Genomic DNA, 14,346 nt, shown 5'->3' with positions numbered 1-14,346 from the left:
TCATGAGTCCATTACCCTCACACTCTAAGAATGTCAATGTATAGATCAAGACTTGAACTACTGTGATGAGTATGAGAAAGAAAGAGCAAGAGCAAGCAGCCTCCCTACAGCAATGCCTTTTTGTCATTAGCTACAGGAGCTGAGTCAATATGGAACAAAAACATTCATTTGTCCTATTGAGTGGATTTGATTTTTTTTCGCTTTTTATCACCTTTCATTCTCATTTTTCTTCTCACACATAACCATTTTATTTTACTCATTTTCTATACATATTTGAGAAAATAGATGTTAGCAGCACACATTTTTACATAAAGCTAAATATCAAATTCATTAAACATTTCATGCTGGCAGGAGTTGTGTACACCCTTAACTAATCGTGGAAAAACAGCAATCCAATGTGATTTCTTTGGCAATTTTAAAAAAGAAAAGAAAATTACCATTTGTTTGCAGATGTTAAATAATTAGAAATTTAGTGCTGAGTAAACTTGACCAACTGTATTATTTATTAATCTAGTTGTGATTAGTTTAACAATGTGTGAAAGATTAAAGAGTCTATGCAATTACTATTCCCTTGAGCTATGCTATGCCTCTTTTCATTGATTTCAACAGATTTTGTGAGGGTGTTGAAAGACTTTTTTATATTCCATCATTTCATTTCAGCAATTCTGAACCTAGCCTCCCTAAAGTGATACAAAGGAAGAACGTACAAGCTGAATTATAGTCAGGAAATGTGAAAAAGAGAGGAGGGTCTGAATACCATTTTTATACGTATTGTATTTCTGAAAGGTGCTGCCATTTATACGTGTAAATTCTTTAAAGCACAGAAGAATAGTAGTTCAAGCACCCAACTCAAAAAGTTCTTCAAAGCAAGGAGAGGAAAACTTCACAGAGGTTGCTTAGGAAAAAAAAAACAGTCTGCAGAACGAATGAAAATCTCAGTGCTCTTAACCACTGCCACCACCAAATAAAATAAAATAAAATAAGATAAAATAAAATAAAATAAAATAAAATAAAATAAGATAAAATAAAATAAAATAAAATAAAATAAAATAAAATAAAATAAAATAAAATAAAATAAAATAAAATAAAATAAAATAAAATAAAATAAAATAAAATAAAATAAAAATCACCTTACTAAGATAACCAATCTAATCTTAAATTGTATTTGAATAGGTTCTGATTAATAACTGCATATTATAATTCATAAATTCTTCAAAATAAGGGCTCAGGCATCAGCAGCATTTAGAACAGGAGTGTCACTATCCTGAATACATTCCAAATAGCAATGTATCACTGTGTATCACTTTCATTCAGATCGTTATGTAAAAATCCAATGATAGATGTCAGTAATTTTCGTTGATCCTAAATTTGAGGAGTTCAGAAGTACTTCTAGGCTCCTTCTTGCAGAGTGATCCAGTTTTTATTAAGATTTGCACCAAAAAAACAGGTGTAAGCCACAAAAAGCCATATAGATTTCTTAGCTTGGTGATGTGTTTCTCAAAAAAATGCTTATGAACTATCATAAAAGGGGGGGCGGTGTTGGGGGATGCAGCCATACTTTAGTTTTTCAGCTTTGTGTTCTCTTTTTGTCTACAACACAAACTTTCATCATACATATTGTTAGCAAAGGTCATGAAGTTTAATTATTCTTTCTTCAGAAAAGGAAAGCAAACTTCCAATGGCAGAGAAAAGGCTTCTGTATTCAGCATGTTTCTCTGTCCCACTTATCACCAAAATATTGAATGGTAACTAAACACCAACATGACTCATTGTAACCTAGTGTTAAGTATACAGGACAAAAACAGGAGAAAATGAGTTAGCAAACTACAGAAGGCAAATGCCTCTTCATGTTTAAACAATGCAGGAAATACGTGTGTATTCAAATATCATTTTACCATGCCAAAATTATAATCAGCCATTTTTTCAACATCCCACTTAGATTTTCATTGCAATGTTCTCAAGTATCATCTTAATGTCAATGAAAATGCCATTTAGACCAAGTATGAAAATGCAAAGTATAGCTCACAAACAAAAATAAGCACTGACCAATAAAAACAGTGAAGAATTCTTCCCTAGATCCTTTACGAGTAATAACTGTTTCATCTGTTTCAAGGAATCATTGGATTGTGCATTAGGAGACAGCCCATCTGCAAGGATAGCTGAGCATGGGAACATCTGTTGAGTGAAATCTCCTTCACTGGACATTTCTAATTGGACATACAATCATCTGCCAAAAACCATTTAGGCCTATATCTTCAGTCTGTAACCTGCATTTCAATGTGGACCCAAGAAAAAAAGCTACTCTTGAAGGATAAATAAGGAGAACAGCATAATGATGTAGACTGTATTCATCATCCAGGACACGTAAAGAAACAGGTATAATGTTAAGAGTATAAGGACTTCCAAAAAATTAATCTGTGTTCTAGTCCTGACTCACAAATGGAAAATGCTGTTGAAATTCTTTCCCTTCCCCTCTCTGAAAAATAGTCAAAAGCATTTCAGCATTCCTTGTAGCACCAGTCATGCCAAAAGTCTAATAATCTTTCATGATTATCTAAATATCTTGAAGTATTTTACTAATAATAGGTAAATCCCTGTGACACTCAGAATAACTGATTCTGCATGTATTCACTGTTTGTCTCCTGTAAACACTGCCACAAAGATTTTAGTAAATGATTTCAAGAATAATTTAAGGAGGTGATTAAAACATGGTCTTTGTCATAGGTGCATCAAGCAGGTATGACAATTACTTGTCATCAGAGTATGAGCAAATCTTCAAGTTCTTTTAGGGGACAAGCTCTTTTCCACTATACATAGAACAAATATACTGGTTTGTCTGTTACAAGATTAATAGATAACCACAAATTATATTTGTGCTGTTAGTCATAAAAGAAAAATATGATACTCCTTTGTAAGTTGCCCTTGCTGACTATTTACAAGAACATCCAGGTGGATTCTGACCTTGACTCTCTGCTGTCAGAACTGCAGTCAGAGCCTGCCCACAAAAACCTAAAATGGACTGTCCAAGTCTTACTCTTACTCTGTTGCAAACACAGCCCTAGCACTCCTGCATACTGAGGCAATGCAAATTGCAAGAAAATAAGAGGACACTTGAGACTGGTTCGTGCAGGTATCAGCCAGAACTTTTGCACTGACATTAAAAAAAAACAAAACTCTGCCGAAGTCACAATCATGGTACTCTGGGATACTTTCCCCCCTCTCCCACTGCTCCCAGGCACTGCAAATTTCTAAGGCATTGGTGATAACTCACTGGTGAAGAGAATGGGGTACAGGTCAGGGTGTGAACTCCAGTAACAGCTGAAAGCATCTTTGTTTTTTTCCGTCTAGCTTGACTTCAGGACAGCAATCCTCAGGGGGTTCCTAGCTAAAATTTATTGGCATTAACATGAAGATGCGTTGCTATTGACACCATCAGTAGCACTACTTACGGAGCTGCCAAGTCCTGATGAGCACTTGAGAGAGATTTGCCTTGTGCTGGAGTGAGACTGCACACTGCTGGAGGGCTGTTCGAATTTTGTTTCCCCTGCTTTGCTTTCTCTTTCCTGACCTTTCTTCCACACCGCCCTCCTCCAAATCCACACATCTGCTCTTGTCTCTCAGTTCTCTGCAGTCCTGCTGGCAGCATGAGAGGCAGCATACCTGGGTCTTGCTGCGTAGTTCCTCTTCCCTGAGCTCTGTTCTCAGCTCTCCTCTCCGTTGCCTCTGACGCCCGAGCCAGACCAAGGGGCCAAGCCACATGTGATGAGATGCATCAATGAACTCCCTGGCAAGGCACTTCACGTATTGGGAAATGGAAAACGGAGCAGAAGAGCATTGCGTTGAGGAGTACAAAGAGTTGAGGGGAGGTTAGAAATGATTGGCAGGGGCAAGTCCCAAATAGGGAATCCCTCTGCTTCAAGACTGGTGACTACGTTTGTTCCAGCACACACTGGCAGCAGTGCTACTATCATCAGGTTTATGAGGCTATTTATAGTGGAACTGAATACAGAGAAACTCAACAAAAATTTTTACCTTTTCCTTTTTGAAATAAAGCTAAAACCGATACATCATTGCTAAAACCTCTTTCCCTTGCATTAGATAGGTATTTCTTGCTCTTGGTAAAACTGGGAGTGCCAGTCCATGCAGATCTGCTCTGTCAAATCTGAAGCAAGTGCTTTTGGATCAAGATCTTTGGGCATAGTGATGACTTTGTGAAAAAGAGTTCCTGTCAGGAGGGACGAGTATACCATCATTTTGCCTTATTAGGAAACATTTCAAAAATCTGTTTTCTTGTCAGTATGTCACAAGCCTCAAGTACAAGCATCAAGGAATAAGCACCTGCTTGCTGGTACTTTGCAGAATTCATCCTGCAGGAACAACAAACTGATGGAAGCAGTGATTTCTGCTGCTTACCCACAATCTTCCTTTTAAATACTAATAAAAAAATTGTCCTTGCATCAGGCCATTCCATTGAGTAAAATGAATCAATTACATTTCTTTCTCCAGGAAGTGTTTCAGAATTCCAGGAACATTTAGGAACAGTCAGGACCTCCCACAACAAGATTTCAAGGTTTTCTGTTTCCAAGTACTCATACAGGGATGTAGGTTCAGGGTTTCTCAGCTGGTGTCCATCTGCTGGAGAAGCTGGACTGAAATCTTCCAAATGTCCTGTCTCAATAATTCACACAAGAAATTCAGCTAATGGTCTCATGGCTAGACCAACCAGTGAAGCAAACCTTTACCTTGTAATAGTTTAGCTTAAGATCTGTGTATAAAGGGAAGAACATTCTTACCTATAGAAACCTGATGGGAAGAGAATCAAGTAGTGGAGACAAACAACAAACTAAAGCTCCATTGCTCCATTCTGTCCTGTGTAAGAAGCTACCTAATCTATATTTGAAATGTGATTGATGGTGGCTGTCTGCCAGGGGTATGGCATAGCAGCGGGGTGAAGGAATCTCTTTGTCACCTCACAGTCATGCAAAGAGGAACTGTAGTGGCAACATATATATTATAAGCGGGAAATGTAAGATATTAATACATCACTTAGCCAGGGCAGTATATCTGCTGCGGGACTCTCTGATGTTAACAGAAAAGGAACAGACCTTTCACGTAAGAATAAGATCAGAAAAACACATGCACAGTGAAAATAGTGTGAGCACCGTGAGAGATTTCTTAACATAGATATATCAGCACATTACAGACCATACCTAAAGAGCTCACACTGATGCACAACTGTAAAAACAAGAACTCCTGCATCAGTCTACTGGTGGTTTCTCCAGTGTGGCTAATGATTTGAATTTATAGAAGAATACTGTGAATTCGAAGAAAACTGAGTAGTGATTCACTACTTCAATTAAATCTTGATATATCAATTTTTCTAGGTAATAGCAATATAAGTGGATTATTCATCATGTGGTAACAGTCAGAAATCTTGTAAAGAGGCACATTGGTTGGGCTATTTTTTAGTATACTGGAAATGCACTATCTGTATACACTGAGTATCTGTAGTACTTAGTGCTGAGTTCCTGTACACAGTAACTGAGTCTTGAAATGAATGAAGGATTTACCATGATTTGAAAACCTGAAACAGGACGAAGAATACACATAAACTATATATTTCAGAGTGACTTTGAGCAGGAGACATTTCACAAGTGAGAGGAAGTTGCTGTTTAATGCATTTAATCCAGAAATGCATTTATTCTAGATTTATTACAGTGTACACATTTTTCATTTCCACTTCTGGTGTGTTAAGTTGCACTGGTGAAGATGCTACAGTCAGAATGATTTACATGTCCTGTCTGCACACAAGACAATTATTGGAAAGTAACTGAGTCAGAGTTCAGGTAAGCAAGAGAAAGTAGGTTGCAGCAACTCCAGATTCATTATCTTGCACCTAGCAGCAAATCACAAGCAGAACAGATGAACAGTGCCACCAGTCGGGCACACAGAGCTCCAGGTCAATGCCAGGCTGATCCCGGCTGCACAAAGCTGGCTTCAGAGCTCTTATACATTATGTAATTTAGGATATCTCAGATAAGGAGATTGGTGCAACAAACAAATTATGTGAGACTTTTCTTGTCTCACACTCAACTTCTATTCTAATAAGAGTGTAGAAACACAGTTGCCATTTGAACTATGATAAAATTTCATAGCCACATAAGGATGGTATCCGTTGATATGGTATGGCTTCTGGAATCTAACAGGGCTTTGCAGTGTTGTCAGTTCAGTGTTACAGAAAGAGACAGAGTCCCCTTAGATGAAACTGAATTTGGGGCAAAGCTGACTAAGAAAAGTATGCCTGTACAGTGTAACAGTAGGTGAATATGACCTCATTCTGCACTCAGAGCTGGCGGTAACAAATGAAATCATCACTAATAATGCCAAGCTCAGAATAGTAATTTACAGCTTCTGGCAGAAATGGACTAGGGATGACTGTATAACCCCTCCTAACCCCAAAGCCCAGGCAAATTGAGAATGAATCTACCAGGAAAGAATGGTGTCCTCTAAATCCTCCTAGTGAGGAGGTACCCAAAATCATTTGGGCTAAAGTTCAAAATACAAATACTAACAACTCGTAAACTCTTTCATTTGTTCTATCTTGGAATATAACTCATTAGAGTCAATACAGATTCTTGGTGAGTGCATCCCAGGGAGTTATTCTGCTCACCCTAAACCAGACACCTCCAGACTCCACTGACCATATGTGACTGTATTTCCTGACTATAGCAGGTCCTTTCACTGTCATGTTTCTGCGTTTCCTTTGAATTCCTACCTATATTTAGATGTTTTATGTTCAAACCAAGCCACACCCAAATGGCATAACTCAGTCGCTCACTCATATTATCTGGTACCTACTGAGGGGTCCTAGGACATTCTATACTTCACCTTAAGCTGTTGTTTCAGAAAGACAGAGGTGTCCCTTTGGTCCATTAGTATACAAACCTCTATCCTGTGTAAATATCTAAGTTGCCTTACTGTTCATTAATGGCAGCAGAAATTTAGAAGAAGGAATTAACTTATTTTTAGAAAAAGGAATCAACAAATAACGTCTGTTGGCAATGAGAAATCCAAGTTACATGTCAGTATATTATTGTAACCAAGTAATGAACTCTGCTTCTTGGAGAATATAAATTATTACGGTGGCTCTGGCATCACAAAGAGGTGGCTCTGGTGTTGCTTCTTTGCCTGTCACAAACATTTCTGCTCACAGCCCATCTCTTCATGACCCTTTCTAGAACTGCAACCCAAATTTAGCAATCTTAACATTTAAGAAATCAGTGATATATTTGAGTTAACCTAGAGGAGTGTCTCCAAAATGTGTGAACCATTTACTTTATATCACTTGTGAGTTTCTGCAGTACCATTTCTTTTGTCATTCTTTCTTCGTTGATCTTTTTTCACCTTTGTAACTAGATGCTTCTTTCTTTTTTCTTTAAAATGAAGTACTAAATGTGAAAGTATTAAAGACATGGACAATCAGTCATCATGTATTTGCTATTTTCAAATCATGCAAGTACTATTACATGACAGCACTGAGTAACAGAGGGATAATGTAAGTACCCTTTAACAATATATCACCGAATCTTAGGAATCTTAGTGGTGCAAGTTTGGAGTACTAAAATCCAGATTCTCACCCAGTAAAGTCACCAATGTTGTTTCTTTCTCCTCAGAAAGAAAACATGAGTCAGTTCTGCTGAGATATGAACATATGGCTGTAACAAATCTCAAATATATTCAAAGCCTGATGCTTGAAACACTATGATGATTCTGTAGAATAGTGACGCCAAAATAACCTTCATTGCTTAATAAGAAGATGAGTTTTAGGATGTTAACTTTTGTTACCCCTTAGGAGTTAAACTGTTATTGTCTATGCTAATTTTGTTAACAGATGCTATCCCAATAATTTTACTTTTATTATTATTTTACTTTTAATTCATGGGGACAATGAAGTTCTGACACTTTAAAGTGAAGAGCCTCATGTTACTTGCAGTGGAGTGGTAAAAATCCTATCTCTGCTTTAAATCATGAGAGTAAGACTTATATTGTATCAAAATATATATGCACTCCTCTGTCTGAGGTTGATACAGTTGACACACTAGCTGGATAAATATATATACATGCCAAAAGCTAAACCAAAAGCTACCCAATTACAACAGATATCATATATCTTTCTCCCAAAAGCAAACTCCATCATTTCAGGTAGCATCAATTTTCAAGATCTGCCCAAGGGACTTTTCAGACCAAAAGCCTATTAATGGATTACTCTTGTACAATGCTACAAAAATAACATTGGTACTCTTCACTGAAATCATGACAATTCTACTGCTCTCCTTGTCCTAGACTTATAGCATCATAGTGCCTTTGGTTCTGTTAATTTCCTTTTCCTCACAATATAGATGTCATCATAATAGTACTTCACCTTCAGTCTTTCGTACCTTGACTAATGCAGAAAGAGAAAAGACTAATGTCTTTTCTGTAACTACTATAAGAAAGATATTGCTCAATTTTTTAATCTCCTTTTATTACTAAGTTGACCCTTCTGAATCCTTATCCATTTCCAAGATAACTCAAAAACAAAATGATTTTGTGATGCAAGCAGCACATGTTCAGTATCCTGCCTTCATCTGTTGGGAACAGTTCCATTTTTATACACCACAGCTTTCCATAGCAAGGTCTTCTTACACTGAGCTACTAAGAAATGACTTATCAGCATAAGTATAAGGATATTAAGTTGTTTAACCCACAGCTGCACTTCATGATATTATACATATCTTTTCATATATACTCTTGAAAATAGAGAAAAGAAATAAGAATCCTCATTCTACTCATCTATGTATTTATAATAAAGTTTGCTTTCTGCTTAGGTCTCTGATATAAAATGGCAGAAAAAGCAGAAACTAGAGCAGTGTGTAACATTACACAGCCAGTTTAATTTTATACTGATTAGTCAACACTGAAGAATTCTTCCAACAATCATTAAGAGATGATCCAATCCTGCTATCTGCACAGACTCAGCTCCAAATGCAAGCGTCCAGTACCTCTTGAGGTTCTCAGGTAAAGTGGGAAATCCCACAGAAGGACCCATGGAAGACTTCTGCCCATCTGGAGAGGCAGCTGGGGACTATCAAATGGCTCTATATGTCTCTAATGGGAAACTCAATTGAGTCTTCAGTGTCTGCAGAGATGTGGAAGTAATGCTAGTTTCCTCTAGCTGTAAAGTGCAGAGATAACCTTATTTCTTAAGTGATGTGATGTGCGTATAAAGACAGGCTGTTTTGCTCCCTCCTAATTGTTTTAGCACTGATTGCAATACATATGCTCTGCTTTCAATAGCAAATCTTGGATTGCTCTAAACAAGTTAATTATATTTCACAACACCCTTGTGCAGTAGACAAGAATTAATATTTCCATTCTGCAGTCAGAAAAGAAGGGAGGAAAAGAAAGGGTAAGTGATTTACTGAAAGTTAAACAGTAAACCATAAAAACTCTTGACTCACAACCACAGCTTGAATTTCCCACAGACCCATAACACAAAATGTAAGGATGACAGAAGTATAATTTTAGGGTTTCAAACAGAGCTACCTTACACAAATGATGTGTTTGCAAAAGTACAGAGGAGCTCGTACCAAAACTTCAAACTTCAGAGTTCCAAAAGGTCAGTGTTGAGATAGACATTCAAATGGCTTTTATAATCCATATCACCGCAATCATGGTCCAAAAAAAAAAAAAAAAAAAAAAAGGAACTCCGTTTTCTGCCTACTAACACCATCACCTTGGAAAGGACATCACTCTGCAAGACATTCTTGCTAAGAGAATTTCTGAGCATATTGGAAAGGGTCTCATCTATCCTCTTCTAGAAAGAAGCAGCAATTTTAAGCTGATAATTAGAAGAAAGTAGATACTGCTGTGATATCCAGATGTTTCAGTCAGGATGAGGGATGTGCTTTGTATTAGATACCACTTAATATATATATATGGGATGACTTTATAAGACAACTTAATTATGGACAATGGAAGAGTGTAGCAAAAAGCAAGAGGGTGGGAGATAAAAGAACAATTACAAGAGTTAGAGTCTCTGTATACTGCTCTGAAGTCTTTGTATGCTGCTCAAAACACAATCTTACATACAAAAATGATGAGGATTTGTGTGACATATGAACCTAAAAATCTGATCCACTAATTACTGTGAGGATTGCATTGCCTAAACTGCACCAAATAGGAGAAGCAAAAATCAATGACAGGCAGATCAAATATCCTTTGATAGTATAAATTCAAAGTGATTCTACCAGTAAGACAAATGGCAGGCTTTACCCTCCCTCCCCCCCCCCGTGAAATTTGAGGAAATAGTGTGAGATAGTATTGAGACCCCATATCCCTAGTGAGTGTCCAGCTCTCTGAAAAAAATGCATTTGTTTTTCAGATGCCTGTTTGGGGTTACACTCTTCTGTTAACCAACTCACTCAGTGTATAAACATCATGTACATTCTGCTGTGAGATTCTAGGACAATTTTCACACTGGAATGTTAGTGACAAGTCCTAGTGACATTTAATAATGAGTTATATGAGTTATGAGTTATAAAGTTATATAGTGCCTAGGATAGGAGGGGACTTCCCTAAGGGAACCTGAACTTTATGTACACCCATATTTATAAAACATATCTAAAAAAACCACATTCATCAATTAAAGGGACTGCAGAAATAATTTCCATAGCCAAGACAAGTGAAGATGCTACACAGAAGGATAAAAGTGTATAGTTCAGTTACCACCATGGCTTATTCATTCCAGTCTAATAGTCAAGAAATCAATCACCAATTAGTTGTATTACATACATGAGCTCTTATGTTAAGACCACTCCTTTGAACTTGTTCCACCCACAAGGTCTTTCTATGGTATAGATGTGAATTGAGAATATAAAGTTTATGTGAGATGAAATTCTATTTATCTATCTAAATATGTGTAGTACATTCACCATTACAGAGTTTAGTGTTAATTCCTGTCAAGGACTATCATCCTGACCTGGAATCAAAAACCAGAAATATCATCAGTCTAAAGACAATCATATCAATCAGAACAAATCAGAACAGAAAGACAATCATCAGACAATCAGAACAAGAGCAGTGGGCTTTAGGAATATGTCTAGAATAGGTAGGTAGGTAGATAGATAACCCAGGAAATTTTGCCTAGACTAAACAGATCTAAACAATCTCTGAGATGCCATATCTCTCACTTACATCCTCAGAATGTTAGTTTGCTTGCCAGAAACATCAGTTGAAGTACTTCAAGTAGTGTTAGCACAAGTCAGTGCAATTCATGCTAGACAGAAATGTGGAAACTGTATGTTCTCTGTCTGACCAGTACAGAGCACTGTCACGGAGAACACACTGCAGTGAGCCTGATACTAGAGCGTGAATATTCACAGGACGTAAGTTCTGCTTTTAATACTGAGGACTCTTTGTATCCTTTCACTGATAGATTTGTAAATGTTGATCTTTGTATCTAAGAAAATAGTATGCAAAATGTATCATCCTTCTACACCTGTAACCTGGAGAGAAGAGAAGACACATAACATCAAACCATTCTTGTATTGATTGAACCCTGGACAGTTTTGCCTTATCAGTTTGCCTTTTTCCATTCCATTGATTTTTATCTATTTCCTGAGTCCCACAGAGAATTAGAAATTAGCATTTCTTGCTTCCTTCCTGTCTATGCATTAGTGTCTTTGCTGCTTGGCTAATTAAGTCTTTACACTGAGGAAATAACAGGTAGAATTCTGCAGTCATTACCAAGGAATCAGCCTGACAGAGGGGGAACCTGCTGGGTTTGAGGTCCTTAACCTGTTAGAATACCCTATGGTTCTGGGTACATTAGTAAATTGTGACCAGCCACCTGTTGGATCCATATGCTGTAAAGCTGCTTGCCAAGCAGGGGGACTGCACTCAGAATACCAGCAGTACAGCTCCTTGCGTGCATTGTCAGGGGAGAGGAGGGAAGGGCTTTTTCCAGTAAAAGGTGTTTTGCAATGCATAAAATGGAGTAAAATGAAGCTACAGAAAACACATTCAAAAAAAGGCACCCAGGAAGAACAAATTTTCACCACACCTGGCCACAGGATAGGGAATGTGCTCCTACCGAAATAACTAAATGTGTTAGTGCTACTGCCCATGTGTTCACTGTGAAGCCGATGGTGGAGGAGGCTGATGTGTTGACTTCAGCTTTCACCTAATTAAAGATGTAGTAAGGCTTAAACTAAAGCCTAATTGCATATACTATGCAAACTGTACACCAGATCTGCTCAGTAGAAAGATGTCTACTCTGCTGTATTTTTTCTACAGTAAGAGAAGATGCCTATAATGGTTCTTCTTTAGACATTAGGGACAGAGAATGACAGAAAAATCAACCACTAAATCCAGACCTGCAGAATAGAGATGAACACTTAAAACCTATGCCATCACTTCATGCTTCCTGCAAACGCTGCTGTACAACTAGCTGCCAGCAGCTCTACTGCGAGCCTCAGCATTTGGCTCCAAGTTGCTCTGCTCTGCTTATGTATCAATGCACAGAAATATGACACACCAGTATATACACTGACAGTATGATATTTTCAGTTATTTCTTCTATAGGATGCATATGAACTTCCTCCCATGCCCAGAAGAAAAAGAAAAAAGAAGAGAGAAAAAAGAAAGAGCATTTCATTGTGGTTCATTTCAAAACACAACTTAGATGATATTTTTTGAAAACCACTGCACTGGCGTAAATCTCCTGCCACCATCACACAAACACTCCCCAAGACGGACCCCAAGCCTAACTACAGAGTTAATCAAACTATCCACATGGGTGAGCAATTGTTTATAGGACAGTGTAGAAAGTCAGAAGGTCCCTCTGGGCTCCATTATTTAATGTGTGCTTTTATACTGTACACATTATGGCTTATACTGCAGCAGCATTTTGCTCCCGTTTCTTGCCAGCATTTACCATCGAGGAGCCCTTAGCATGCTGTCACATCTGTGTCCACTCCTGTACCACCCATTTAGCAGAGACAATGATGACCAGAAACAACAAAGGAGCAACAGAGAAAACAAACAATGCTCTGAGCCAGAGATCACATTCATCCCAAGCAAGTTTGCCATGGAAATACTCAAGAAAAAAGGAGGGAAGGGAAGGGAGACATCAAACGCAGAACTGTAAAACTTAGACCTAGATGAGGTTTTACCCACGTACCCACACAACCCCACATCTTTGGAACAATTTCTAATGCCTTGGGAGGACTGAGCAAGAAAGGCTGAACAGAGCACATGGGAGGCAGATAAGCATTCAGCATCTCCTCCCATTTGGAGTCAAATAGTCTCCTACGAGTCAAGAGACAGAAAGAATAATACTAATAATTGTTATTATTGTAATAATGATAGTAACAGAGATTCACCAACCTTGAGGATCCCAGTTCACCTGTTTTCTTGGAGTCTCGATTGGAAATTTCATCGCTTCCTTTTTGCACGGGGAGGAAAAAGAATTAAATAAATTTCCCAACCTTCCTGTCTCAATGCTGCAGTCAAACAAATTAATTTCAAATTATAGGGAGCCTGCGCTGTTTGACTGAGGGGAACTGGTGGTTGCCAAGGCAAGCGATACACAAATAAATCAAAGAAAGTGGGGAGGGGCGGGGAGAGGAGGGGACGGTGGGGTTGCAGAGAGAGGAGAGGAGGGGTGCGAGCACCCCAGCAGAGAGGGGGAGTGGAGATAAGGTAAGGGCCGGAGGGGTCGGGGCTGCGCAGCGCGCGCTGCTGGCTCTCGAGCTCGCCCGATCCCCTGCAGATGTTGGGGCGGCGCGGTCCCCGCTGCAGCCCACCTGAGGGGCTCGGGGCTGGGCAGCCTTCGGGGAGCGAGCAAAGCCCACCCCCAGAGACACCTCCCACACGTACACACCCCAAAACTGTGCCCACGTCAGCTCGGCCGCAGCACTAGGAGAGTAACAGGTCAGCCACCGGGGGAGAGCCGCAGCGGCATGGCCGGAAAAAGGCTGGGCACCCCCGGCTGGATATAGCAGCAGCCTGGCTCGCAGAGGAGAGCAGGAGCGGGAAGGATGGGAGGGGAAGAAGGAGGAGGGAACCACCCTATAGCTTTGAAGGGAATTCACCGAGCCCCTTCTCGCACTGCCTTAAAAAGGGAGTGGGAAGAGGCTGTAAATCCCTTTGTGAGGCGGCGGTGGTGGCGGCGGGTGCCCCGGGAGGGGAGGGAAAGCGAGTTTCCCGCCGATACTTACTGGGTCCCCGGCCCTGCAGGAGGATGCAGGTTGCTTTGGAGGAGTTGGCAGCAGCGGCCACGCTCGGCTAGCTACTAGCAGCAGC

The 14,346-nt window shown here is 39.2% G+C and overlaps 1 protein-coding gene across 1 annotated transcript in view; it reads right to left on the bottom strand.

Annotated features, from left to right (window-relative positions):
• The window catches only part of KCNK10 (potassium two pore domain channel subfamily K member 10), a 56,472-nt gene extending 42,992 nt beyond the window's left edge, over positions 1 to 13,480 (bottom strand). Inside the window, exon 1 of the mRNA XM_065751610.1 lies at positions 13,429 to 13,480. Coding sequence (XP_065607682.1) covers positions 13,429 to 13,480 — 52 coding nt within the window. The remainder of the gene's footprint in view (positions 1 to 13,428) is intronic.
• Between the last annotated feature and the right edge of the window lie 866 nt (positions 13,481 to 14,346).

This window comes from Cyrtonyx montezumae, unplaced genomic scaffold, assembly GCF_038088225.1.
Source record: "Cyrtonyx montezumae isolate F1298 unplaced genomic scaffold, pur_monq_1.0 scaffold_10, whole genome shotgun sequence".
Classification (NCBI taxonomy): domain Eukaryota; kingdom Metazoa; phylum Chordata; class Aves; order Galliformes; family Odontophoridae; genus Cyrtonyx; species Cyrtonyx montezumae.
Note: the sequence above shows the minus strand (reverse complement) of the source record. Positions and strands in the feature narration are given on the sequence as shown.